General features: G+C 38.3%; 1 protein-coding gene across 3 annotated transcripts in view; it reads left to right on the top strand.

The window, feature by feature from the left end:
* Positions 1-6,936: 6,936 nt before the first annotated feature.
* The window catches only part of TOP1 (DNA topoisomerase I), a 63,253-nt gene continuing 44,855 nt past the window's right edge, over positions 6,937-25,334 (top strand). For 2 of the 3 annotated variants that reach the window (XM_081322224.1, XM_081322223.1), the window contains exons 1-2: positions 6,937-7,102; positions 7,924-7,948. In XM_081322224.1, the coding sequence (XP_081178350.1) occupies positions 7,070-7,102; positions 7,924-7,948 (58 nt within the window). In that variant the 5' untranslated portion in view covers positions 6,937-7,069. The remainder of the gene's footprint in view (positions 7,103-7,923; positions 7,949-25,334) is intronic. The other variant, XR_014025734.1, reaches the window with a different exon arrangement.

Raw genomic sequence — 25,334 nt, 5'->3', positions numbered from 1 at the left:
CCGAAGTGGAATTTTTCAGCCCAAAAAGTGGGCTGAAAAATTCGGCTTATACTCAAGTATATACGGTATATATGCTTGTTAACTATCCAGGCAGTAGTCACAACAGTGACAGCTCATATTTGTGTAAATTTTAGATTGCTAACAAAGAATTAAAGGGAGACTGATATGCATTTAATTCTTTGTTAGCAATCTAAAATTTACATACACACACGTGTGTGTGTGTGTGTGTGTGTGTGTGTGTGTGTGTGTGTGTGAAATGTTTGCTAAGCATTCAGAATACACTTGCTTGGTCCCAGACACAGGACAAATCTTATTTCCTGTTTCAGCCTAGCCCAAGGCCATCTACAGGCAGTAGCCACAGCAGTGGCCTAGGGGTTAAAACAACTGCTTAAGATGCAGTCGGCCCAGGTTCGAATCTCAGAAGGGTATGGCTGACTGATGAGAACAAATAAGTTTGAAATGATCATATCGGTCTCCCTTTATTCTTTGTTAGCAAGCCAAAAAAAAAATACACAAATATGAGCTGCCACTGCTGTGGCTACAGCCTGTAGATGGCCTTGGGCTAGGCTGAAACAGGAAATAAGATTTGTCCCGTGTCTGGGACCAAGCAAGTGTATTCTGAATGCTTAACAAACATTTAACACATATCTCCCTTGCTTCTTAGCTAACAAAGAGCCTGTGGCCTAGGGGTTAAAACAACTGCTTAAGATGCAGTCGGCCCAAGTTCGAATCTCAGAAGGGTATGGCTAACTGATGAGAACAAATAAGTTTGAAATGATTGTATCGGTCTCCCTTTATTCTTTGTTAGCAAGCAAAAAAAAATTTACATATATATGCTGTATATTTATGAAACTAAGAGACAGGGCAAGGACACTTTTAATTTGAATGAAGGTGGTTTCATCTTATGGAAATGGTAAAGATACAAAGGAAAGTGAAGGTATAAGATTCTAATCTATAAGATTAGAAATCCATAATTATGATGGTCACATTACATACTGATGAATGTTCTTAATGGAAGAACCGAAATCAGAAATATATTTTTGGGAAATATGTGCATTAGATAAATGCGCACAAGTTTCTTGATCTGGTCTACCTAGTGGATTTAAGATCAGATCTACAAGTTAACATTTGGAAGTGGATCAGGCAAAAGCCTTTCTAGTTCACTAAGAAGGAAAAAAAGGTACAGTGCAAACTTAGATTATTTTTATTACAGATTTGATTGGAAAGAATTATGCAAAAAGAATTAGCAAATGATACAAGAATTCAAGAGGCTTTGAATGTGGATTAGTGGAAGTAAAGTAGAGGATTTAGAACCTGCTTTGAACAGAATAAAAAAAATGTTACACACTGCCACAGAATGATGTTATGATGTTATGTTATGCTTGTATAAGTAGCTTAGGAAAGGCTACTTGATGGAATGATGAACTGTGAGTTGAGCTGGAAAGGTGCAAAACAAGGAGTTTGAAATGGAATGAAGAGTTCTGTAATCAAAAGCTACTTGAAGGGCCAGTGCCAGGAAAGATCTGCAAGCAGTTTGCTGCAAAAGAGAAGAAAACAGCTCAGAATTTAAATCCAGGGATATGCACATAAATACCATTAGATTCCTCACTTACTTTGTTGTTGTTGTTAGTTGCGAAGTCATGTCTGACCCATTGCGACCCCATGGACAACGTTCCTCCAGGCCTTCCTGTCCTCTACCATCATCTGGAGTCCATTTAGGCTCACGCCTACTGCTCCAGTGACTCCATCCAGCCACCTCATTCTCTGTCGTCCCCTTCTTCTCTTGCCCTCAATCTTTCCCAGCATTAGGCTCTTCTCCAGTGAGTCCTTCCTTCTCATTAGGTGGCCAAAGTATTTGAGTTTCAACTTCAGGATCTGGCCTTCTAAAGAGCAGTCAGGGCTGATCTCCTCCAGGGCTGAACGGTTTGATCGCCTTGCAGTCCAAGGGACTCGCAGGAGTCTTCTCCAGCACCATAGTTCAAAGGCCTCAATTCTTTAGCGCTCAGCCTTTCTTATGGTCCAACTTTCACAGCCATACATTGCAATTGGGAAAACCATGGCCTTAACTATACGCACTTTTGTTGGCAGGGTGATGTCTCTGCTTTTTAGTGTACTGTCTAGATTTGCCATGGCTTTCCTCCCGAGGAGCAAGCATCTTTTAATTTCTTGGCTGCAGTCCCCATCTGCGGTGATCTTGGAGCCCAGGAAAATAAAATCTGTCACTACCTCCATTTCTTCTCCATCTATTTTCCAGGAATTAAGAGGGCCGGATGCCATGATCTTGGTTTTCTTAATGTTTAGTTTCAACCCAACTTTTGCACTGTCCTTCTTCACTCACAACAAGAGGCTCTTTGGTTCCTCTTCACTTTCTGCCATTAGAGTGGTATCATCTGCATATCTTAGGTTGTTGACATTTCTCCTGACAATCTTAATTCCAACTTTTGATTCATCTAGCCCTGCCTTTCTCATGATGTGCTCTGCATATAAGTTAAATAGGCAGGGTGACAGTATACAGCCTTGCCGGACTCCTTTCCCAATTTTGAACCAATCAGTGGTTCCGTGTCCAGTTCTAACTGTTGCTTCTTGACCCGCATATAGGTTTCTCAAGAGACAAATAAGATGGTCTGGTACTTCCATCTCTTTAAGAGCTTGCAACAGTTTGTTGTGATCCACACAATCAAATGCTTTAGCATAGTCAATGAAGCAGAAGTAGATGTTTTTCTGGAACTCCCTAGCTTTCTCCATGATCCAGCGTATGTTGGCAATTTGATCTCTAGTTCCTCTGCCTCTTTGAAATCCTGCTTGTACTTCTGGTAGTTCTCGATCCACATACTGCTGGAGTCTAGCTTGTAGGATTTTAAGCATAACTTTACTAGCATGTGAAATGAGTGCAATGATGCGATAGAATGAAGAGTTTTGTAATCAAAAGCTACTTGAAGGACCAGTGCCAGGAAAGATCTGCAAGCAGTTTGTTGCAAAAGAGAAGAAAACAGCTCAGAATTTAAATCCAGGCATATGCACATAAATACCATTAGATTCCTCACTTGCTAGCATCACTTTATTTTTCTATAGCTCCTTGATTCTGTAATAAAAGTATCATCACTTAAGTCAAATCCAGACTTTGAGTGAGTGCCAAACTCCAGAAAAAGGAATATTGCAAGAGACCACTATCTAACAGCGCAGGCATACAAAAAAAATATTGATACAAAAGATAAAGGAATAAAACTCGTGAGAGCCACTTTACTGCAGTGGCTAATGGCACAAAACTAGAAACCAGGAGACTGAATTCTAGTTCTACCTTAACTGGGTGATTTTCAGCCACTCACTCGTTCTCAGTCCTAGGAAGAAGACAGGAGCAAGCCACCTCTGAAAATGTTGCAAGCAGTCCAGGTAGTCAGTCACCAGAAGTCAACTCAAAGGTAAGATGTGTATGTGTGTATGCATGCGCGCGTGTATATTTAGAATTTGAAGGAACTTTTGATATCAATTCCAAGATTGGAAAGTTGTGCTACATTAAATAGCAACATCCGACAAATTATCCTCATATTGGCAGTAGAGGAAAAAGATCTCACTATGTCCTGAGACAAGTTGTTTAGTCGTGCAGTACTTAATGTCAAGAAATTTCTTTTAATTTAATATGGGGTTTTCCTTTCTGTTATGTCTTGTTATGACTAAAAATATTCAGTTTTTTCCATTTCCATCAAAGAACCTGATTTCTTGAATGCTTTCTTCCGCACACAGACTTACAATTGGTTAATATTCTTGTTAAAACTTGGCACCCAGGACTGTCTAGAATGAGGAAATGTTTTGTGAAAATATACATAAGATTGTGCCTCACTTACATAAAGGAAGTCCTCGACTTACGGCCACAATTGAGCCCAAAATTTCTTTTGTTAAGTGAAACATTTGCTAAGTGAGTTTTGCCTCATTTTACAATCTTCCTTGCCACAGTTGTTAAGTGAATCACTGCAGTGGACAATTTAGTAACATGACTGTTAAGTGAATCTGGTTTCCCCATTGACTTTGCTTGTTAGAAGGTCACAAAAGGGGTTTACATGACTCCGGGACACTACAAGCCATAAACGTGAACCAGTTGCCAAGCTTCTGAATTTGGATCACATGATCATGGGGCTGCTACAAAAGTCGTGTGAAAAATGGTCATGTCACTTTTTTCAGTGCTGTTGTAACTTTGAATGGTCACTAAAAGAACTGTTGTAAGTCAAGGACTACCTGTACTTATAAGCCATGTTTGATCTACTGTCATCATTTTTTAAAATAATAACACAATATGAGCAGTTAAACACAATATTTTTGTTCTTATTTCTTGAAATATTTTTGAGTTTGAATCAACTCTCCACCAGCAGCATGCCTGAAAACAGCACATTTCCAGCACTGATAACATTTGTTCAGAAATTCTAGTATGAACCTTTGCACATTTATGTAAAAGAATTTATAACTACAACAACAGAAGGTAACATTCAAACAATCAAATCCAGTTTCCTATTTTGTGCAAAAATCCAAATTAAAATATTTACTTCGGAGGGTCCATGCTCTGCTTAAACAGATCCAGTGAAGACAACAGTACAGGCAGTCCTCGACTTACAACCACAATTCAGTCCAGCATTTCTGTTACTAAGTGAAAGATTTGTCTTGACACAGTTAAGTGAATGATTACATTCTTAAGTTAGTAACATGGTTGTTAAGTGAATCTGGCTTCCCAATTGACTTTGCTTGTCAGAAGGTCACAACAGATAATTACATGATCCCAGGACATTGCAATAGTCATAAATATGAGGCAGTTGCCAATCATCTGAATTTTGATCATGTGACCATGGTGATACTACAATAGTTGTGTCATAAGTCACTTTTTTCAGTGCTGTTATAACTTTGGATGGTCACTAAATGAACTGTTGTAAGTCAAGGACTACTTATATTCTCTTTTATGTACTTTCCCTGCCAAACCACTCTGTTCTGGTCATTTGAGATAATAAATGTCTTTCTTCTCTATAACATGCTTTCAGGTAATTTGAAGAGTGCTGCTATGCATCTCTTAGGCTTCTAATTTCAAGCCTAAACATTCCCATTGCCTCTCTTCATAGGCTTAGCTTTTAGTCTCCTGATCATTTTCATTGCTCTTATTTAAACTCATTCCAACATTTCTGAATATTTCTTACAGTGTGTGGCTCATCACTGGACGCTGTACTCAAGATCAAATCTGACAACCAGAAAAAAAAATGGAATAATTACTTGCCATATTAACCCATGGGGGAAAATAATTCCAGCTAAAAGTTTATAACATTTTATATTCTTCTTTCCTACAAGAACTGAAGCTAATACAGATTTTTTCTTTTATTCTTGAACATCTTCACTATAACAGATTTTTGTTGTTAGCTGCTAAGTCGTGTCCGACCCATCGCGACCCTATGGACAATGTTCCTCCAGGCCTTCCTGTCCTCTACCATCTTCTGGAGTCCCTTTAAAGCTCACGCCTACTGCTTCCGTGACTCCATCCAGCCACCTCATTCTCTGTCGTCCCCTTCTTCTCTTGCCCTCAATCTTTCCCAGCATTAGGCTCTTCTCCAGTGAGTCCTTCCTTCTCATTAGGTGGCCAAAGTATTTGAGTTTCAACTTCAGAATCTGGCCTTCTAAAGAGCAGTCAGGGTTGATCTCCTCTAGGACTGAACAGTTTGATCGCCTTGCAGTCCAAGGGACTCGCAGGAGTCTTCTCCAGCACCATAGTTCAAAGGCTTCAATTCTTTGGCGCTCAGCCTTTCTTATGGTCCAACTTTCACAGCCATACATTGCAACTAGGAAGACCATAGCCTTGACTATACGCACTTTTGTTGACAGGGTGATGTCTCTGCTTTATAACAGATTAAGCTAAGCAATTATGAATGGCTGAAATTTAGCTCTAATTGAACATTCTACTATTCAAACATACTTATCACAGATATCAGTTACATTCATTATTAAGTTGACATGCAGAAACCTCCAAGATCTGGAAATATATTACCAAAGACTTCTGTTCATTAAAATGTTTTAAGATCGTCTATATTCACTGTCCTTCACTTACGCCACTGTTACCAGCACTATTCTATCTTTATTGTATAAATTCAGCCTTTGTTACAAACTCAGAAAACTGAGTAGAAAAAATTACGGTTCAGTTAGATATGGGTCATGAAAACAGAGTCTATTATTGATGCAACAGGCCTGGGAGGGAGGTTGTCTCTTATAGACAGTGTCTAGCCAGTTTCATTCAGGACTGAATTTAACCAGAGTCCAAACCCGACTTTATATATTAATAATGTCCACATATCCAGACTTCGTTTTTTGTTAACTGCAACAGGAACAAAACAGGAAATAAGCACAGAAATAACAAGATAGTTCTTCTACCTCGTCTCCATACATACCTCGGGATCCCTAACTGTAAAGCGTCGCACGTTCATAACTTTGCTTTTCTGAAGTCTCCAAAAGGACATGTACGCATGCGTAGCGTACTCGTGCTAGAGCAAGTAGAAATGCGTCGCAAGAAAATCTCTCTCAGATAGCAATAAGAGGAGACCTTGTAATTTTTTATTAGAAGACCACCTCTTATTGCTTATTGGCGGCGAGTAAAGGGGCGTGACAGGATATGTAAATAGAAACCCGGCTTTTGCAGACGGAAGCAAGGGAAGGGGTGGAAATGCAACCGGCATTTTCGTAAATGGCGGAGAAGGAAGAGGCGTGGCTACGTAGAAAGTCAGGGGCAGGAGACGGGCTAACCAAGAGCTGGTGGGCGTGGCCTACATGCAAATATAAGCACAGATATTACTGATTGAAGGAGAGGCAGATAATAGGTTGGGTTAGGGAAAGAAGGGCGTTCTTATCTCGGATCTGTCGTCTCGCCTCCGAAGCTTCGTTTAGCTCCGCCCCATCATTTAAAAGTCGCGGCGCCTGCGCAGTGAGTGGAAATGAGGACTTAGTCTGTTACACAACTGACTACTGGGCTGTTTAGGGAGCTGTGGTTTCCCTTTGGCCTCAAGTCCTTCCCTCTCCCCGGGTTTTTCTTGCTTACGACTGTGGTGTAGGCATGAGTGGGGATCAGCTGCATAACGACTCCCAGGTAAGGGGGCTCTCGTTTTTCTGGTATTTTAATAAGGGAAAGAAAGAAAAATCTGTGGACATTGAGGCCTTTCCTCTCTTTTGAGGAAAAAAAAAGTGGAGGATTTCTGATGATGGAGAAGAAAGGTTTATGCCCATAATTTAGCCGTTCCTCAGAAAGACTGAGGAGGTAATATTTTTCAGGCCAGGTACAATTTGCTAGATACTTTGGGGACGGGGGTGCTACTCCCAGGTTTTTTTTTCGGAGGTTTCTTTTTGTGTAGGGGGGAAAAGTCCTGTTTCCTTGGCTCTGTCCATGGGCCCTTAATCTTATTACGAGCTTTTGGGCTCTTCTCTTGTCCCCTCCGCCCCTCCTTGCTTCTCTCCGGGGTTCCCTTTAAGTTGCCTATTATTCCAATAAGCCCTGATTAAACTGGCCCCCATTCCCTAAAAGGGAGAGGGTCCTTAAGGTGGCCAGTTCTCTGTCTTTGCCAATTTCTTACCTCCGCTTGCCGGACATGGGGGACTCGTAAAAGGGAGGGGGGGAGGTCTGAGGAAACCTGGGAATTGAGAGCTACGCACGAGGAGGAAGGCAATTAAAACTGGAGGGCAAAACTTCGGTGAGGGTGGTGGGGGAAGGGAGGTGCAGTTAAAATCGCAATTCGGTTTTTTGTTTTTTTAGTCGAGGTATTTGTGTACGGTCCTTAGGAATGATTTCTTCCCCTTATCCAGGCAAGCTTGTTTAATAAAAAAAAAGCACGTAGTTTTTGTGTGAAATCATTCCTTGGTGCTGGGATGCCTTTTAAAACGTATTTTCCCATTTTTCCCTTTTTAATAATATAGATTGATCCAGATTTCCGAGCGAATGGTGAGTGTCTTTTCCTTAACCTTATAAAAGTGGGGAGCGGGATCGTGTTTCCCCCCCCCTCCGCTTTCTCTTTTTCTCCCCTTCTCTTGCATTGCTAAGGATAGTAAAGGACAGACATGGCGTCCCAGAGACTAAGTCCCGTCTCCTCGCTCACCGGCCCCATTGTTCCCATCGAGGTTCCTAATTCTCCGAAATCTCAAGACCCTCAGCCTTTCTGACATAGTTTCTCCGTAGTGAGGACAATTGAGACCCCAGATCAGGCTTCCTTTGTTTTTTAAAAATCTCTCTTGGGCCTCTATTCGCCCTGGAAAGTCGCCTTGTCGACGGTCGGGACTTAGTCTCTGCGCCATTTTCTTTTTCTCTCTCTTCCCTGTGTGTGTCTTTCTCCTTCTCCTCCTCCCTCGAGCTGCCTAGAAGGAGCCTTCCGCAGTCAAAACACACGAAATAATCAACATCCATGTTTAAGATATACTTTCTGAAAAGGGGAAAACACCGCTTGGTTTTGGTTCTCATTTTAAAAGCCTGACTTTGTCGCTTGGTTGCCTTTTTTTATTCAAATCTCCCCAGTTCCTTCTCCCCCAGGTCTGTTTCTTTCAGTCCATTCCATTTCCTTCCCTTCCCCCTATAACAAAAGGTGGTTGCAACATGTTGCTTTTTGAACAGATTCTCTATCTCTCTGAGTAAGGAACCTATTTAAGGTCTAAATGCAGAAACTGGTTGGGTGGGGTTTCTGTTTTAATATCCCGAAATAAAACGCCATAAAACTCAGTGGGTGGTTTCAGGATAGTATCCCACATCACTTTGGTAAAGTTTAATGGTTGGTGCAGGATATTCCTTTGTCTTCTGTTTGAAGAAGAATATATATATATATATATATATATATATATATATATATATATATATATATATATATATATATATATATATATATATATATATATATATATATATATATATATATATATATATATATATATTTTAAGGTATATATATAGTGTATTTTTTTTAAAAAAAACGCTGTATGATATATGAATGGGTAGAGGAAGTCATTATCTTATAAACGGCTTTGTCACTTTGGATAACAAGCTTTCCCAGCCCTTTGAAAGAACAAAATGAGACAAAAAGTTGGAATAGCATATCTTGTCAAAAATGCCAAAAAGGTTTCCTCCACCTTTTAAAAAGGTGATTTTGCTTAGAATTCAGCTCTCAGAGGCTGTATGGTACTGGGTATTTTGTTTTCATAAAACATTGCCATATTCTAAGTAACATACTTAAACACTGGTTACTAGTGGACTCTGTCACCTACATTTCTACTGTTGTGTAAGACATTTCTGATACAAGAACATTATATTAAGGTATGCAGATATGGCATATATGGTTTCTTTATACAGATGTATTTAATTTGAGAGATTTAAAATTTTAAAAGAATATCCTTGATCCCAAAATGAACTGCTTAAATTTAAGCGTAATTTTACAATTGTTGAAGGGAAGTTAATCCCGCACATGAATTACATATGAATACATATGTTTAAAATTTGACTTGAAAGTGTTTCCAGTGCTTTGGCTATCCTTTTTTTTTTAATTGAATAATTCAATTGAAACTATGTTGAGTCTTTCAGTTTCTGGCTTAATGTATAATGTATATTGGGGGATCTAACTCATGTTTTGTTGTCCAGGCACATAATTGTCATACTAGCTCTTATCTCAACATAGAATTGACAACTAATCTTTTGTATCTTGTTCTTGGTGATGTTGCTAGTTTATTTCTATTGGCTATTTCAAGCAGAAGAGATACATACATATTTTTTCTTTCTATTATAGATCCAATCCTTCCCTCAACTGTTATAGTAATTAATAGCCACTAGTTTCAATATTGTTTAAGTAATAACAGTGGCAGTAGTCATGTCCTCTGTGACCTTGCTGCTAAGACAAAATTTGCTTTCATGTTGTTTTCTACCAATCAGTAGTATACACTGTATGTTTGCTACAGTATATTATATATTGCTCCTGATTTCTCAGTCTATCATTGCCTTCTGCTGTTAGTGTTTTCAATATCCATTTTAATGTGCCCTGGTGCTTTACCTAAAATTTATTTTTACATATTTATTTGACTTGCCATTATTATAAAGATGTTATGTATTTTTTATTTTACTTATTATAAACTGATGTGGTACAATTTTATGCTGACAAAAGCCTACTAATGAGTAGTTTTAAATTAGTTTAATTTTCATCACTAGCATGTTTATGGAGTTTTCTATTTCCATTTCTCTATTATCTCTGCTGATAAAGTTTCTTCAGTTCTAAAATTGCAAAATGTTTTTAAAGTCCAAAATTGGCAAGCTATTGTCTCCTTACATTTATTTAAAAATAGCTACTGATTAAAATAACATTCCCTATTTTTCAATATATATTAGCTATTAATATGCAATTACAGTATCTGTATTCATGTGATGAATGCTCATTTGATATACTGTAATGTGCTGCTAAGCCACCTTATATACATAGTTTCAGATTTTATAACCCAAGAAGTATAGCTAGAATTTTTGTTGTTATTGATGGGAGACGTACAGGGAATCGGACTGGTATTTATGTAGGAGCATACTCTGCAAATAAGATTAAACTATAATGGCTTCAGAAAGATTCTGATTGATATAACTCTGATAACTTAGTTGTCAGTATTTTTAAGTAGTTTCCTAAAATGCAAATTATATTATTTTTGTTGGATGTTATGTTTTTTAACTTAAGATTCTTACTTCTACATACTCTTAAAAGCATTAACATTCTTATAAATATCTTAAGATTTATTTTGGTTGTTTACAGGATTCTTTCTTACTATACAGATACATGTTTGCATCAAATACTTAAGAAATTTTATTAAAACATTTGAGTAAAGCACCAAGGAAAATCTTTCTAGATCTTGACCATTTTAGGGTAAAGAAAGATAAAGAAACATTGCCATTTTGAAAGCTAATATAATGTTTAACTACATACAGAGTGTTGTTAGCTCATAGATTACCTCGACTATGTTCTGTTAGAGTGCAGTTCTGAAAGCACTTTAGCCATCTGCTCATGTTGTAGAGCCGTAGAATTCAAAGGACTAGAGGTCAACTAGTTCAGTCTGCTGCTCAGTGCAGGAGCCATAGAACATTTCTGACAGATGACAATGCAGCCTCTATTTGAAGGACTCCTAACTTTGTTTTGCAGCCTGTTCTACAGATGCAGGAGATTATGTTTCTCCTTTTTTAAAATTCATCTTATTTATTTCAACAGGCTCAAGCCTGTTTACATTTTTTTGAATTTTCTCTTTCATCAAAATATTAATACTATCTGTTCTGTGTCATCTGCAAACAGCTTCCCTCATCCAAATTACTGATTAAAAATGTTCACCAGAAAGACGGCCATGTGGCATTCTATTGAATAGTTCTCTCAAGATGAATCAGTGCCTTTGAGTACTGAACCATCCAGCAGTATCATCTTCTAATCCTTATTTTATCATTTTGTAAAGGAAAATTTAGTAAGACTGTTGAAGGCTTTGCTGAGGTCCAGGTACACTATGTCTGCAGCATTCCCTTGGCCTACATACTCTGTCAAATAATAGATTAACTGTATGTCTGGCAAACTCCTGCTGGATCTTGTTAATGCCAACGTAAGATCTGCTCCAATGTAGATGTCACATTGACAGTTCTGTGGCTTCCCTGGTTGTCTTCCTTTCTCTTTAACAACAATTGGGTGACAGTTACTTTCTCCTGGGACTTCACCAATCCTCTGAATAAGTAGATTATGGATAGTAAAATAGATCCATTGCAAACTTAAAACAGCATAATAGACTTTTATAAGAATATACTCAGTATTTTAAAATCTAATGATTTTATCTTTATTCTCTATTGGAAAACCTGGAAACTTTATCCAGTTATGGTAGACAATTTGATTCCAGGATTTACATCATCTTTCAGGATGTAATTGGTTAGAGGACTAAAGCAAAATAATGTGGTTAGGATTTTAAAATCATTACATGGAGAGCATTTGGAAGTAAATGAACCCTGTCATAATGAAGACAGGCATTGGTGTTACATGTGTTTCAATAGTTCCATGGAAATTACTCTTCTGCAACATGAATTTGCATGTCAAGCCAAGGAAAATTTCTGAAATCTATTTCAGCAGAATTTTTTCCCCAGCTAACAAGTGTATGTGTTTGAATTCCTCTTTCCCTTCAATATCTGCATTGTTTGCAAAGCGTGGTGTTTTTTTCATTTTACAAATAAAGATTTGGAGCTGCTAAGAGTCAGTAAACCTGATTCTTTCAATAACTTTTTTGTAATGTGTAAGACTTTGTGTGTTTCTTAAGGGAATAATAAATTTCAACTAACTTGCAATACATTCTCAATGAAAGTTATTGAATGTGATCTGATTTTACAAGATATTATCTCAGTAATACTTTCTGAGGTTTGAACAAATAATCTAAACCTCTGACTTTTTTCAAGTATATATTTGTAAGCACTTCTCACTAAAGTATATATGCAATATAACTTGAACCATTTTTATTTATTTGGAAATAAGTTCTAATTATAGCAGGATCCATTTCTTAGTGTTGTGGAGGTGATGGTCAGCAATTTGGATGGCTTTAAAGAGGGACTAGATTGTCAGTGATTACTACTCAGGAAAATGACAGCATAATTCCAGAATCAGAAGCAATGCAAATTGCAGACAAACTTAAGGAGTATATTGCTGCTTATGTCCTATTTGTAGACTTACAGCATTTTGTTGTCCAGAAAATTATTACTGTAGCACTGTATTACTCAATATATGTAGGACACCTAACAAAAGGGCCTTGCATATAAACAATATTAGAAAGATGTTTAATAAGATAGGTAAATTATTCATTTGTAAATAGTGATAAATAGTGTAAGGATATTACAGATCATATAGATGACTTGAATTAATTTGTGTCCAAACTCAATATTCAAACAGGAATATCTGTGTTTAGTGTTGTTAGAAAATGCATTTGCTTGCAGTTTTCTAAATCAGCTAATATTTAATATTTTTAAAACAGGTCATGTGAAAGCCTGTTTAGCAAATCATATGATACGTGCTACAGTTTTCCTTTGCCCTCTATAGGCATAGCCTCTGTAGTGTTCTTCTATATGGTTTTGCAGCTAAGATTGTATGTGACATTTAGCACGTTGCTAAGAGTTTTATCTCAGTTCTTCACATTTCAGTGTGAATAGTCTTAAATGTGGTATCTAATTGAGGAAAAATACTGAAAGTGCTCTATGGTTGAGCTTATTAGCTAAATTAGATTGTTTATTAACAACTCTGGTGTCAGGGTGAAAGACTAGATACCCACATGAAAGTCAAATTAAAAAGATTTTTGCTAAAAACCTAAGCACAGTAATCTTCTCAACTAATGATCAGCACCAACTTGGAGTTAGATAAGGACCAACTGAATTCTCTCTCTCTCTCTCTCTCTCTCTCTCTCTCTCTCTCTCTCTCTCTCTCTCTCTCTCTCTCTCTCTCTCTCTCTGTGTGTGTGTGTGTGTGTGTGTGTTGGGCTTAGTACACTTGTGAGTGTGTGGGGATTCTAGGCTTATCCCTCTTAACTTCTCCCCCACATTCCGCTACTCCTACATCTCGCTGGTACAATAGGATGATTCCATCTTTAAAAATGACTGGTCACTTAGTGACTCTTTGAAGTTATGATGGACACCTCCCCTTCTGGTTTGTAGCATCCCACAGTCTCATGACCATAGTTTATGACATTTCTGCTGAAAATTTATTTATTTATTTATTTATTTATTTATTTATTTATTTATTTATTTTATTGCATTTATATACCGCCCTTTCCCTGAGGACTCAGGGCGGTTTACAGGGAGTTAAAAAACAACCATACAAAAGTTAAAAACCAATTTAAAAAATATTAAATCAACCCTGTACTGTACTATTAAAAACCCCAATTAAAATAAATTGCTGTTTACTTTGTGGTCAGCAAAAACACCTCCTTAACTATGGATTCACTTAATGACTAGGCTGGTTTGCTTAATGGCCACTGCAAATTCATAAAATCAGGTTGGTTAGGGTTAGTCACATGACTATCTGCTATATAACCATCATGATTCACAACCGTAATGGGCAGCTCCATTACAGTTGTAAGTTGAGGACCTATATGGAGGTTTCATGATTTCAAACTGTATATTTGATTCTTTACCCTGTCATTGTCAATATTACAGATTCTGTTTTGGATAAAGGATACCCCAAACTATTCAATAGATACTGCACTAGGAGTTTAAGATGCCCTTTGCCTTCGAGCATAAGTTTAAGGAACCCCTGGATTTAGCAAAGCCGTGTGTGTCAAATGGCATGTTGAAGTACTGTTTTTGAAACTTTCTGCTCAGTTTCTCATTCCATCTTACATCAATGTTAATATATTCTTGTGCTACTTATTGCAGGTAATGTAGTTGCTGTTTTGCAGTAATGTAGGTTGTTGTGTAAGAAACTCTGCACCTTACATTGCCAACTGTGACATTTCTTTATGAACCAATTAATAGCAACTGAAATATTATTGATTAATATAATTATTCTAGAAAATGGGAGTACAGTTTGCCTTTAATGACATACTGATGACATACTGAATAATATTGATTTGTCATGTTAATTTGTTGAAGCAAATATTGGATTCATGTTCAAAGTAAACTCTTTATACTTTTCCTGAAGAAAATATTTCTGTTCCTAATTAGTATTATGACTGGTATGCAACAGCATATTACTAGATTTTCAAAACTTACTTCATAGGAAATGGAAATTAGGACTATGTGTGGACAAAGTAGAAAAAAATGTGTTCAGTATAACAAGATTATGCATTTTCATTCTAAGCTTGTCTTATTTTAATGTGATTACTGTTTTTTTAATTTTGCTAACTAGTATCACAGTAGTGTAGTTGCTTTCAAAGTGTTTCAGGAATGTCAAGACTCACTCAGTGATAAAAGCAATAACTGCACAGATTTTATTACAATTTATTGCTTACATATTGCTGCTTCTGTAAGCCTTCACTCCTGGCTACTGTCAGGACAAGTTCATGTAGTTTTCTTGACAGCATTTTCAAAAGTAGTTTGCCATTGCCTTCTTTCTTGTGCTGAAAGAGAGTACTTGAACCAAAGTTACCCAGCTGGCTTCCATGCCTAAGCAGAACTAGAATTCCTAGTCTCCTAGTTTCTAGCTCAGTATTTTTAACTTCTGTGCCAAAATAAAAACAAATCCTGGAAACTGTAAGAGAAATTTTCTAGACTTATTCATAAAGTTTCTTTTCATATTTTGAAATGCTTTTTTAAAAATTTCTCTTCATCTGGGCTACATTTCTGAGTAAATATTGCCTGATTTGGCCACTATTTTTTGATATGTCTGGGTTACCTATTGTTTCTGCTTGTTTTCTCTTTCTTTCCTTTTCCTTTTCCTTTCTGGACTCAATAAAATCTCTTGCAGAGAGATAGCAAATACTTATCTTTATAGACATACTGGATTCTTGAAATACTCCAAACCCAGCATGATTTCAGATTGCTAATCCATCCTTGAAAAGAAGCCATGGATTTGTAGGTGGCAGCAAGCTGTATTGTGACCTCCTGATGTGTCATTATTTAGTGGTGGGAGAAACTTTCTGAACCTTTTAGAATTATCCATAATTTTCTAGCGCTGTGACCACAATGTGATCAGACTTTTGACTAAGTCATGTTAATAGAAAAATAGATCTTTTTTAAAATAACACACACACAAAAGCCCACTATATTGTGCCATGATGCATAAAGTATTATTTATATCCAGGGTGGGATCAGCACCAATCTGGTTGGCACTCAGGAAAGTCACCAAAAACTGGTACTGTAGTTTTGGAAAGCCTTTATGGTCTATTGCTCTTTGCAATAGCTAGGGGTTGTTTACTGCTAGAACTATTTTCCTCAGTGTATCAGTAGCTATGAAGTTGAATATCATTAGGTATTTGAATTTAGTTATTTTAATTTTTTCTATTTTATTTTTTGTAAGCTGCTCAGAACCTTAATGAACTGAGAAGCATCTAAATTCCAGTAACAAAATCAATGTCTTTACTAAATACATTCATTGTCTTTGTTGGAAATGGGTGATGAAGCCCTAGAATAATCAGTTCTGTTAAGTAGATAAATTGATTCAGATGTTATACTCAATGAGATGTAAATAAGGTGTGAATTTGAGTGGCTGCTGCCTATTAAAAACATGCATACACATTGATTGACACCATTAGAGTTTGCTGTTGATGGTACAGATTTGTAGACATGAATAATATCCTTATGGCATGATAGTGTTATTCAGAAAAGGGACTTGCAAGGCTGGAAAGGTTCACAAAATTATTGCAAAAAAATTTGCCCTCCATCATCCATAGATGATGAAGAAATGGAGAAAATGCAGCATAATTGTTTCTTTTTCCCAGAATGGATGTCCATCAAAAATAATTCCAACAGCACAATGTATAGTTTTCTGGGAAGTCACAAACAATCCTGGTCTGATGACAAAGGATCTGCAGCATTGTCGGATATTAATGTTCATGAAGGAAAGCACTGAAGAAAAAACATGTGCATGGGAAGTTAGGAAAGGGGGAAACTCCTGCTGTTTCACATGCTGATGGAACAGTCTGTTCTTTTGGACAGATGCAGTGAAGTGGAATTGTTTTGAAAACAGAACACTACATTTCAACAAAAGAGCCACATCCCAACCATGAAGTATAATGGTAGAAACATAATGGTTTCAGGCTGCTTTGCAACCTCAGGACCTGGACAGCTCATAATCATTTACAAAACAATAGATTGTACCAATATTTTCTTCAGAATGTCAGGGTACCTGTCCATGATTTGCAACATGACAATGATTATAAATGCACAAGTAAATTCACAACAGAAACAGAAGGAATGGCCTAGTCAAAGCCCTGACCTTAATTTTGTTTCCGAGTTGTGGCTTGATTTGAAGCAAATAGTTCATGCAAATTGCAAAATAATAAGTTGAAGGCAGTTCTGGAAAAGGGAAACGTGCAAAGATATTTCCAAGCCAATGTGTGATTTAAGTATGGAACCTATTGATATTTATTTATATCTCACCCTTATTATTACAAACAACTCAAGGATGAGAACATGTATATTGATATAATTGCAAGCTGCCAATAACGTTAGCATTTGGTCCAAAATGGGATAATATTACAGAAAAACATTAAATATTTGCTCTAAATTTAGACATATATTTAGGGCTTAATTTAATTTATTGCATTTAATTTATTGCATTTATATACCGTCCTTTCCCTGAGGACTCAGGGCGGTTTACAGGGAGTTAAAAATCAAGGAAAAGATTCTTAAGGAAAAGATTCTAAAAAATATTTTAGACTTCCATGTAATATTTACTGTATCAAATTGTTACAGTTGTAGTACAAAATCATTGTGAAATGTAACTCAGGTGTAAGATAAAATTTCTTTTCCTCTTTAGGGTGATACTGGCATTACAGGAAGAAGAAAAAGTTTATTTTCTTATGCTTTAAAATTTCTTACAAATTTACAGTTCTGTTTGTTATTTTGGGATACAAAATGTGTGCCAAGCCATCTGTCACCTGCCACAATACGATGATGCATAGTAGGCCAATTAGGTCAGTATATGGAGATGCTTACTGCTGTCTACTTTCTACTCCAACTAGTGTTGTGAAAATGTCTATGATCAGGACAAGAATCCTTATATCTAGAGGAGTTAACAAAGCATCACCCTTGTTGCTTCAACAATCCAAATGTATTTCCTCGTATTTCCTCATTTTCTGTGCTGTTCTTCCGTGAAAATAAATACAGTGGGGGGTTTTGGTTCAGGGAACCTATAGTGTTAATTATTATGTTCATGTAATGTTATATTCATTACATGGTATCTAATTAAATGGAGATCAAAAACAAATTCTTTGAAGTACAAAACAGAAATCTGGACAAAAACAGTTTTAAAAATGTAGTACAGTATTTTTCCCCATTAACCCTTCACAAGTTTGGCATTTGTCATAGTATCCTAACCTAAAAAGTGTATTTATATAGTGACAAGATTTTCAAAAGATATTAAAGTCCTGGTGGCTCATGATTTCATGAAATCTTGAATTAGCCAGCAAATGATGGAGTAATATATCTCCCTTTTATGCTTTGTGATATTGAAATAGATATTTAATTTAATTTAATTTAATAATTTAATTTGTATACCGCCCTTCTCCCGAAGGACTCAGGGCGGTGAACAGGGCAATACATAATAAAAAACAGAATACAAAAATTAAAAAACCATTAAACCATTATGCCCATAAAATTAATACATATTAAAATTAAAACTATTTATAAAAACTCAACCCCGTCCCGTCAGACCGGGCCAGCTTGTTCGAAAAAGAAGGTTTTGAGATCGCGCCGGAAGGAGCGAAGGTCGGGGGCCATCCGGAGCTCAACCGGTAAGCGGTTCCAAAGGTCTGGCGCGCCCACAGAGAACGCTCTCCCCCTGGGGGCCACCAATCGGCATTCTTTGATCGGCAGCACCCTGAGGAGGCCCTCTCTGTGGGAGCGCACTGGACGGAGGGAAGTTGACGCCGGCCGCAGGTGTTGCCGTAGGTAATCCGGACCCATGCCATGAAGGGCTTTGTAAGTCATCACTAACACCTTGAACTTCACCCGTAGAGCAACTGGTAACCAATGCAGCTCGCGGAGCAAAGGTGTAACATGGGAGTATCAGGAAACCCCCAAGACAACTCGCGCGGCTGCATTCTGCACCAGTTGAAGTCTCCGGGTGGACCTCAAGGGCAGCCCCATGTAGAGAGCATTACAGTAGTCTAGACGAGAGGTCACGAGCGCATGAGTGACTGTACGCAAGGCATCCCGGTCTAGATAGGGTCGCAACTGGCGCACCAGGCGAACCTGGGCAAAGGCCCCCCTAGTCACAGCTCCAATATGCTCTTCCAAAGAGAGCTGTGAATCTAGAAGGACCCCCAAGTTGCGAGCCCTATCTACGGGGGGTAATAGCTCACCCCCCATGGCCAGAGATGGAATAATTGGAATTTCCCGGGATGCCGGCACGAACAGCCACTCAGTCTTGTCAGGGTTGAGTCGAAGCCTGTTCCTCCCCATCCAGACCCGGACCGCCTCCAGGCAACGGGACATCACGTCGAGGGCATCACTGGGGTGGTTTGGGGTCGAAATAAAAAGCTGGGTATCATCAGCATATTGATGATACCCAACTCCAAAACCACGAATGATCTCACCCAGCGGCTTCATGTAGATGTTGAACAGGAGAGGCAAGAGAACCGATCCCTGAGGAACTCCACAAGTGAGAGGTCTCAAGGTCGATCTCTGCCCCCTGCCAACACCGACTGCGAACGTCCCAGGAGGTAGGAGGAGAACCACTGGAGAACTGTGCCTCCCACTCCTAACCCCCTGAGACGTCGCAGCAGGATACCATGGTTGATGGTATCAAAAGCCGCTGAGAGGTCTAAAAGAACTAGGACAGAGGAGCAGCCCCTGTCCCGAGCCCGCCAGAGATCATTCACCAGCACGACCAATGCCGTCTCCGTGCAGTACCCGGGCCTGAAACCCGATTGGAACGGGTCTAGATAATCAGCTTCATCCAAGAACAAAGGGAGCTGTTGCGCCACCACGCTCTCAACAACCTTCGCCAGGAAGCGAAGGTTGGAGACCGGACGAAAGTTGTTTAATATTGCTGGGTCCAAGGCAGGCTTCTTGAGGAGGGGTCTCACCACCGCCTCCTTCAAGGCGGTGGGAAAGCTACCCTCGCTCAAAGAAGTAGTAATCACTGCCTGGAACCAGCCTCGTGTCCCATCCCGAGCCGCATAAATCAGCCAGGAAGGACACGGGTCCAACAAACACGTGGTGGAGCTCAGCTTCCCCATGATCTTGTCCACTTCTTCAGGAGTCACAGGGTCAAACTTCCCAGATTAAATCGACAAGGCCGCCCGTATCCTCATCGTCAGACTCTGCCCAGTCGGAGTCCAGACCGGTCCGGATCTGAGCGATTTTGTCTGACAGAAATCGACTAAACTCCTTGGCTCGACCCTTCAAGGGGTCCTCTCTCACCTCCCGATTAAGGAGAGCGAGTTACCCTAAACAGGGCGGCCGGGCGATTATCTGCGGACGCGATGAGAGTGGCGAAGTGGTTAGACCTCGCCACCCTCATCGCCGCGAGATAAGTTCTCGTAAACGACCTTAGTTGTAACCGGTCGGATTCGGATCGGCTGGATCTCCAACAGCTCTCTAGGCCCCGTCTCCGACGCTTCATCTCCCGGAGCTCCATGGAGAACTATGGAGCCCATTGGGATCTGCGCCGGGTCAAGGGCCGCATGGGTACAACTTGGTCGAGTGCCTCTGTGGCTGCCCTTTCCCAGGCTTCCACTAGGGCATCGACCGAGCTGTGAGCGAAGGAGGCAGGTGGGGGCCCCAGCGCCGTCTGGAACTGCTCAGGGTCCATCAGGCGCCTAGGACGGAACCATCTTATTGGCTCAACAACCCCACGACGGGGAGTGGCAAAATGGAAGACCAACCGCAGGAGATGATGATCGGTCCATGACAGGGGTGTAATAATTGGAGAAACCCCTCCCCCAAAATCATCTAACCACCGTCCAAATAGAAAAACCAGATCGAGCGTGTGACCCCCCCCATGAGTTGGGCCCTGAATAACCTGCATCAGGTCCATGGCCGTCATGGAAGCCATGAACCCCCGAGCTAACTCAGATGATCCCCCCCAGGGATGGTAGGTTGAAGTCACCCAAAACTATAAGTTTGGGGAACTCAACCACCAACCCTGAGAGGATATCGAGAAGCTCAGGCAGGGCTGCTGCTACGCGACTAGGCGAAACGTACACCAGCAGCAAGCCCAACTGAGCTCTAGGGCCACATCACATTCTGCTAAGCTTGTAAGCCGCCCTGAGTCTTCGGAGAAGGGCGGGATATAAATGGAATTTAAAAAAAAATCTCAGGAGGAGGGACTCACACCCGACTATCTGGACCATGGTGGCCTCCTGCGGACATAAGGTCTCCCTCGCCACCACTGCCACTCCACCGCCCCTACCATGAGCCCGAGGCTGGTGCAGCACCCGGAAACCTGATGGGCAAAGATCCACCAGGGGGACACCGCCCTCTGGGCCCAATTAAGATATCAATTTCTTAAGCACATCTGTAGATCAGATAGAACATTTTAAAAACACTGATATAACAGCTTATGAGATCTGAACATAAATATCTCAGTATCCTGAATTGCACTTAGTCCATAAATAGGATTGACTTCCATCTAATAAATCAGAACTTCATGCTTAAATTACAGTTTAAAACTTGTGTCACTCAGTTTCAAGGAATGTCTTTGGTTCAAACAAATACACATATACATTTAAGTGTTTGTGTAAGAGCAAAGACTGCTAGTGAAGCCTCAAAAGTTTGATAGCTCTCTGGATTTAATTCATTTTCTTAGTGCATTGTCAGTATACAAAATGTGAAAATTGCAATGAATATGCAACATGATTCATAAAATTTTCTGTTTAATTTTAATTTAAAATTGTGCTGATAAATGTTGGCAGATTACTGTGGTGTTATCATCAAAAAAATTCTCATTTTAATGAGAATATTAGTTCAGCTAAAGCATAATTCTTAACAAGAAGTTTTTGCCAATTTTAGTTAAACCTTTTCTCCTTTTTATAATTTTAACCAGAAATAATTTATATAACTATTTGTTACTTAAACTGGTTTGAAAACTGCTGCTATTGGGAATTAATATACTGATTGCTTTGTATAAAATATTAGGAAAAGAAAAACATTGCTAGAGTATATCTGGAAAAAAGTGATAATACAATTCTACTCGACATATATCTCAGTTTTGATTTAAGAGAGTGAAAGCGTAACTTGGCAAAACAGTTCACTGAGATATTAGCTATATTAAGTGCTGAAATGCATCCTTGAAGATGTGTATAGTCAATCCTATGCATATGCTCTCCTTATATAAACAAATACTTTATAAAATTACTATATTGAGAGCTGTTCTTTTTATTAAGTCCTTGGAGTGGAAAAGGGAACCTGAAACATTGATTTGATACCAGTTTTCGGAATCAATCGTATTATAATATTCTAGTTTCCAAAATGTTTTATGTTAAGAATGAATACATGTAATTCTGAGTAACGAATTCCGGGATACATGAAAAGATCTAAAAGGCTGCAGTACTTACCAAACTACTTGAAAACATATGCAAGGAATGTCTTTTTGTATTACAAGTTGGGCCAAGGCACTATTGTGTATTATGCAAACAAAATGTTTTATTCCAGATGTGACTTGTTTTGACTGTAACATATCTGTTTTGATAGAATGAATTAAAATACCAAATTCTGGTTAGGTTGTACTGTATCTTAATCCTAAAATTGCTTCATCCTGCTCCCTGATAACATTTCACTGTAGCAACAGGAGATGTCTGATTTGTCTGGATGTGATTCTTGTGGAATGGACTGGCAGTCTTATCTAAGAAAGCCCTTTGTATCCATTACAATGGGAGCATTTTTCTTGGAGATAAAGTTATTGTTAAAGGTTAAGAGGACTGATAAAAAATATTGACCTCGATGGAATTATAAGGTTCTTTTGAAATGTTTTGGCAAGCTAAGTTTGAAAGGCAAATGAAGTTTTCTGTGAGCTGTTCTATTTTCATTTTAGCATGTATGTTATACAGCCACATTTTGTATCTACTGAAATGTACATTAAAGGATTGAAATTCAAACCATTTCTTTGATAAGTGTGTTTAGGAAATCATTATAAATATTGATTATCATACTTGTTCTAAACAATTCCTGGTATACAATTAATATCAATACCAGTATTTTAATACCTGTATATTAGTTTATTCAGATAAGCCCTGTAAAGAGGCCCTAATTTTTTATCCTGTCTATGAACAGGATACAGGATATTCTGTATCCTACATCATTACACCACAAGTGGACATCATGGGGAAAAAGCTAAATACAATGCTTTTGTAGAATATTAAATTTATAATATTTGTAGTTTCATTTTTTCTTTTTATTTCACTAATTTGTAGAATGGGATACACACAAAAAATGTTTCTGTTTTTAATACAGCAACAAACCAAATTAACAAAAATTGTGATTCGGTTAAAGTAAGATTGACCAAAAAGGAAAGTAAGATTACAAGTGAGGCATGGCAAAAAGGGACACCATCTGATACAATGGCTTTTATCAGAAACTTAAGGGAAAATTACTTTCTGCCTCTTCATACTGTGTTTCCCCCAAAAATAAAACCGGGTCTTATTTATTTTGCTTCCAAAAGAGGCACTAGGTGTTATTTTCGGGGGATGTCTTTTCCCCTCACCTCTGGCACTGACAGCCCCGCCCAGCCAGCCCACTTACTCTTCAGCTTTATTCTGTAGCTCAGAATGGAGCTCAGAAATACATTTTGCAATCAGGCCTTTCTGGAAGGCCTCTGCAGCTGATAACTGCAATGGATTGAATCCATAGCTTGGTTCTCAGCTGCAGTGACCTCTGGGCATGCCACAGAAGAAGTGAGCCAACAAGGAGAGGCCTGACTACAAGGTAAGTGGGTGCGGGATGCATGGGGCAATTCCATCCCCGCCCTAGCTTGATTTTTAGGTTTGTGCCTCATCACAAAATTAGGGTTTATTTTAGACCCACCCCCCCAAAAAATCTAAGGCTTATTTTCGGGGTGGGTCTTACTTTCGGAGAAACACGGTAATATACTTCAAAGGTCAAGAGTGAAGAATGGATGGTTCAGTAACCATCTACATCTGTAAACTCTCAGGCTGAAAATCAGTTATAGCTTTTTTTAAAAAAAATCCCTATAGTAACTAGTGCTGGCAATAATGTGCATTTAAAAGATGTGTACAATCCTATGCCTAGCTTTTGTGCAAGCATTCAGATTATAAAGTCTTTATATACAGCTGTATCTTGTTTTTGTAGCCAGAAACAAACTTGAGCCACATGTTCATATTTGAATAGTGGCCAAAGTGATGTGTCAACAGCTTCTTATTTTAATATTCCTTTGTAATAGCTGTCTTGATGCATTACTTTGAAATGTAATAATCTATACAAATTAACAAATGGTTAAAAATTTTGTTTCGTCAACTGCAGGGAAACAATCACTGTTTTTTTTTAAAAAAAACTTGTATTACTTGATCATAATTTACTTTTTATTTTTTTAATTGCCAATATACTGATGATAGTAGGCTCCCATATCCCATACATTGTGTTTTAATTTTGAAGATTATGTCACCAGAGAAATTGTCTAGAATTTATAAAAGCAATTCAAATTTATGTTGAAAGAGATGTTTTATGATGTTTGGTGGACATGTGAAAACTAGAAAATTTTCTATTCAAATACATACACAATGATTCAGAGGATTTTAAAGATTAATATATAATTGATAACAGAAATTTTTCTTCTGAGATTGATAGAAAAAAATGAACTTATGATTTATGGTTTTGATGATTAAACAGAATAGATTATAGAAAGAGGACAATCTTGTAACAATCTTGTTGTAACTATAGTGTAGGAGTAAATTTATAATTGTACTTACAACTGTTGTAAAGAAGATTCTGGTAGTCCTTGATTTACAACCATAATTGAGCCCATAATTACAATCATAAATTGTTGTGGTCATAAGTTGAGGCATTGCGTCCATGCTCCATTTTTTGATATTTGTGCAACAGTGTCAACGCTGCTAACATCGAATGTTCTTGCTTTGACAAGATGAAGAAGCAGCTATTTCATATGTTAAACTTGTGTGTTACTGTTAAAGCTAGAATTAGTTATTGCTGGGAGGGAGGAGGAAGAATGTCTCTCAAGGCCATTATGAAATAAGAGAAGATAAGAATTTGGCGGGTTGTCTAACAGAAGGGAAAACTGACCCTTCAAATTAATTGGAGAATGTGATTTATGATAGCAATGAAAAAGAGGAGAATTGAACTTAACATATTGTGCTAAGGGGGAAGGGAATTCAGACTCCAGCTTCTCCTAGCAAGGATTGCCAATGTTATAGGGCTAATAAAAGACTTTTAAGGTAAACAATGCCTCAGAGTCCTTTGAAAAGCTCATTCCATCGGAAACTTGACAAACAGTTGTTACATGAATACCATGATCATTAAGTGAATCAATTTTACTTAATGACCAGAAATCAGAAATAAAGACCAAAAACTGACAAAATATGTAGAAAATTGGGAATCATGCAATCATAGAATAGGATACTGCAGATAGCTGTTAAAGTGAGCTGGTTGGCAAGCACCCAAAATGTAATCACATGTCTGCAGGGATATGTGTCCGGCTGTCATTTGAAATTGGTTCATAAGAAGCTTTTCGATAGATTTGT

The sequence above is a fragment of the Vipera berus genome, assembly GCF_964194415.1.
Source record: "Vipera berus genome assembly, chromosome: 3".
NCBI classification, from domain to species: Eukaryota; Metazoa; Chordata; class Lepidosauria; order Squamata; family Viperidae; genus Vipera; species Vipera berus.
The sequence above is the reverse complement of the archived record's forward strand: the minus strand, read 5'-3'. Positions and strand labels throughout refer to the sequence as shown.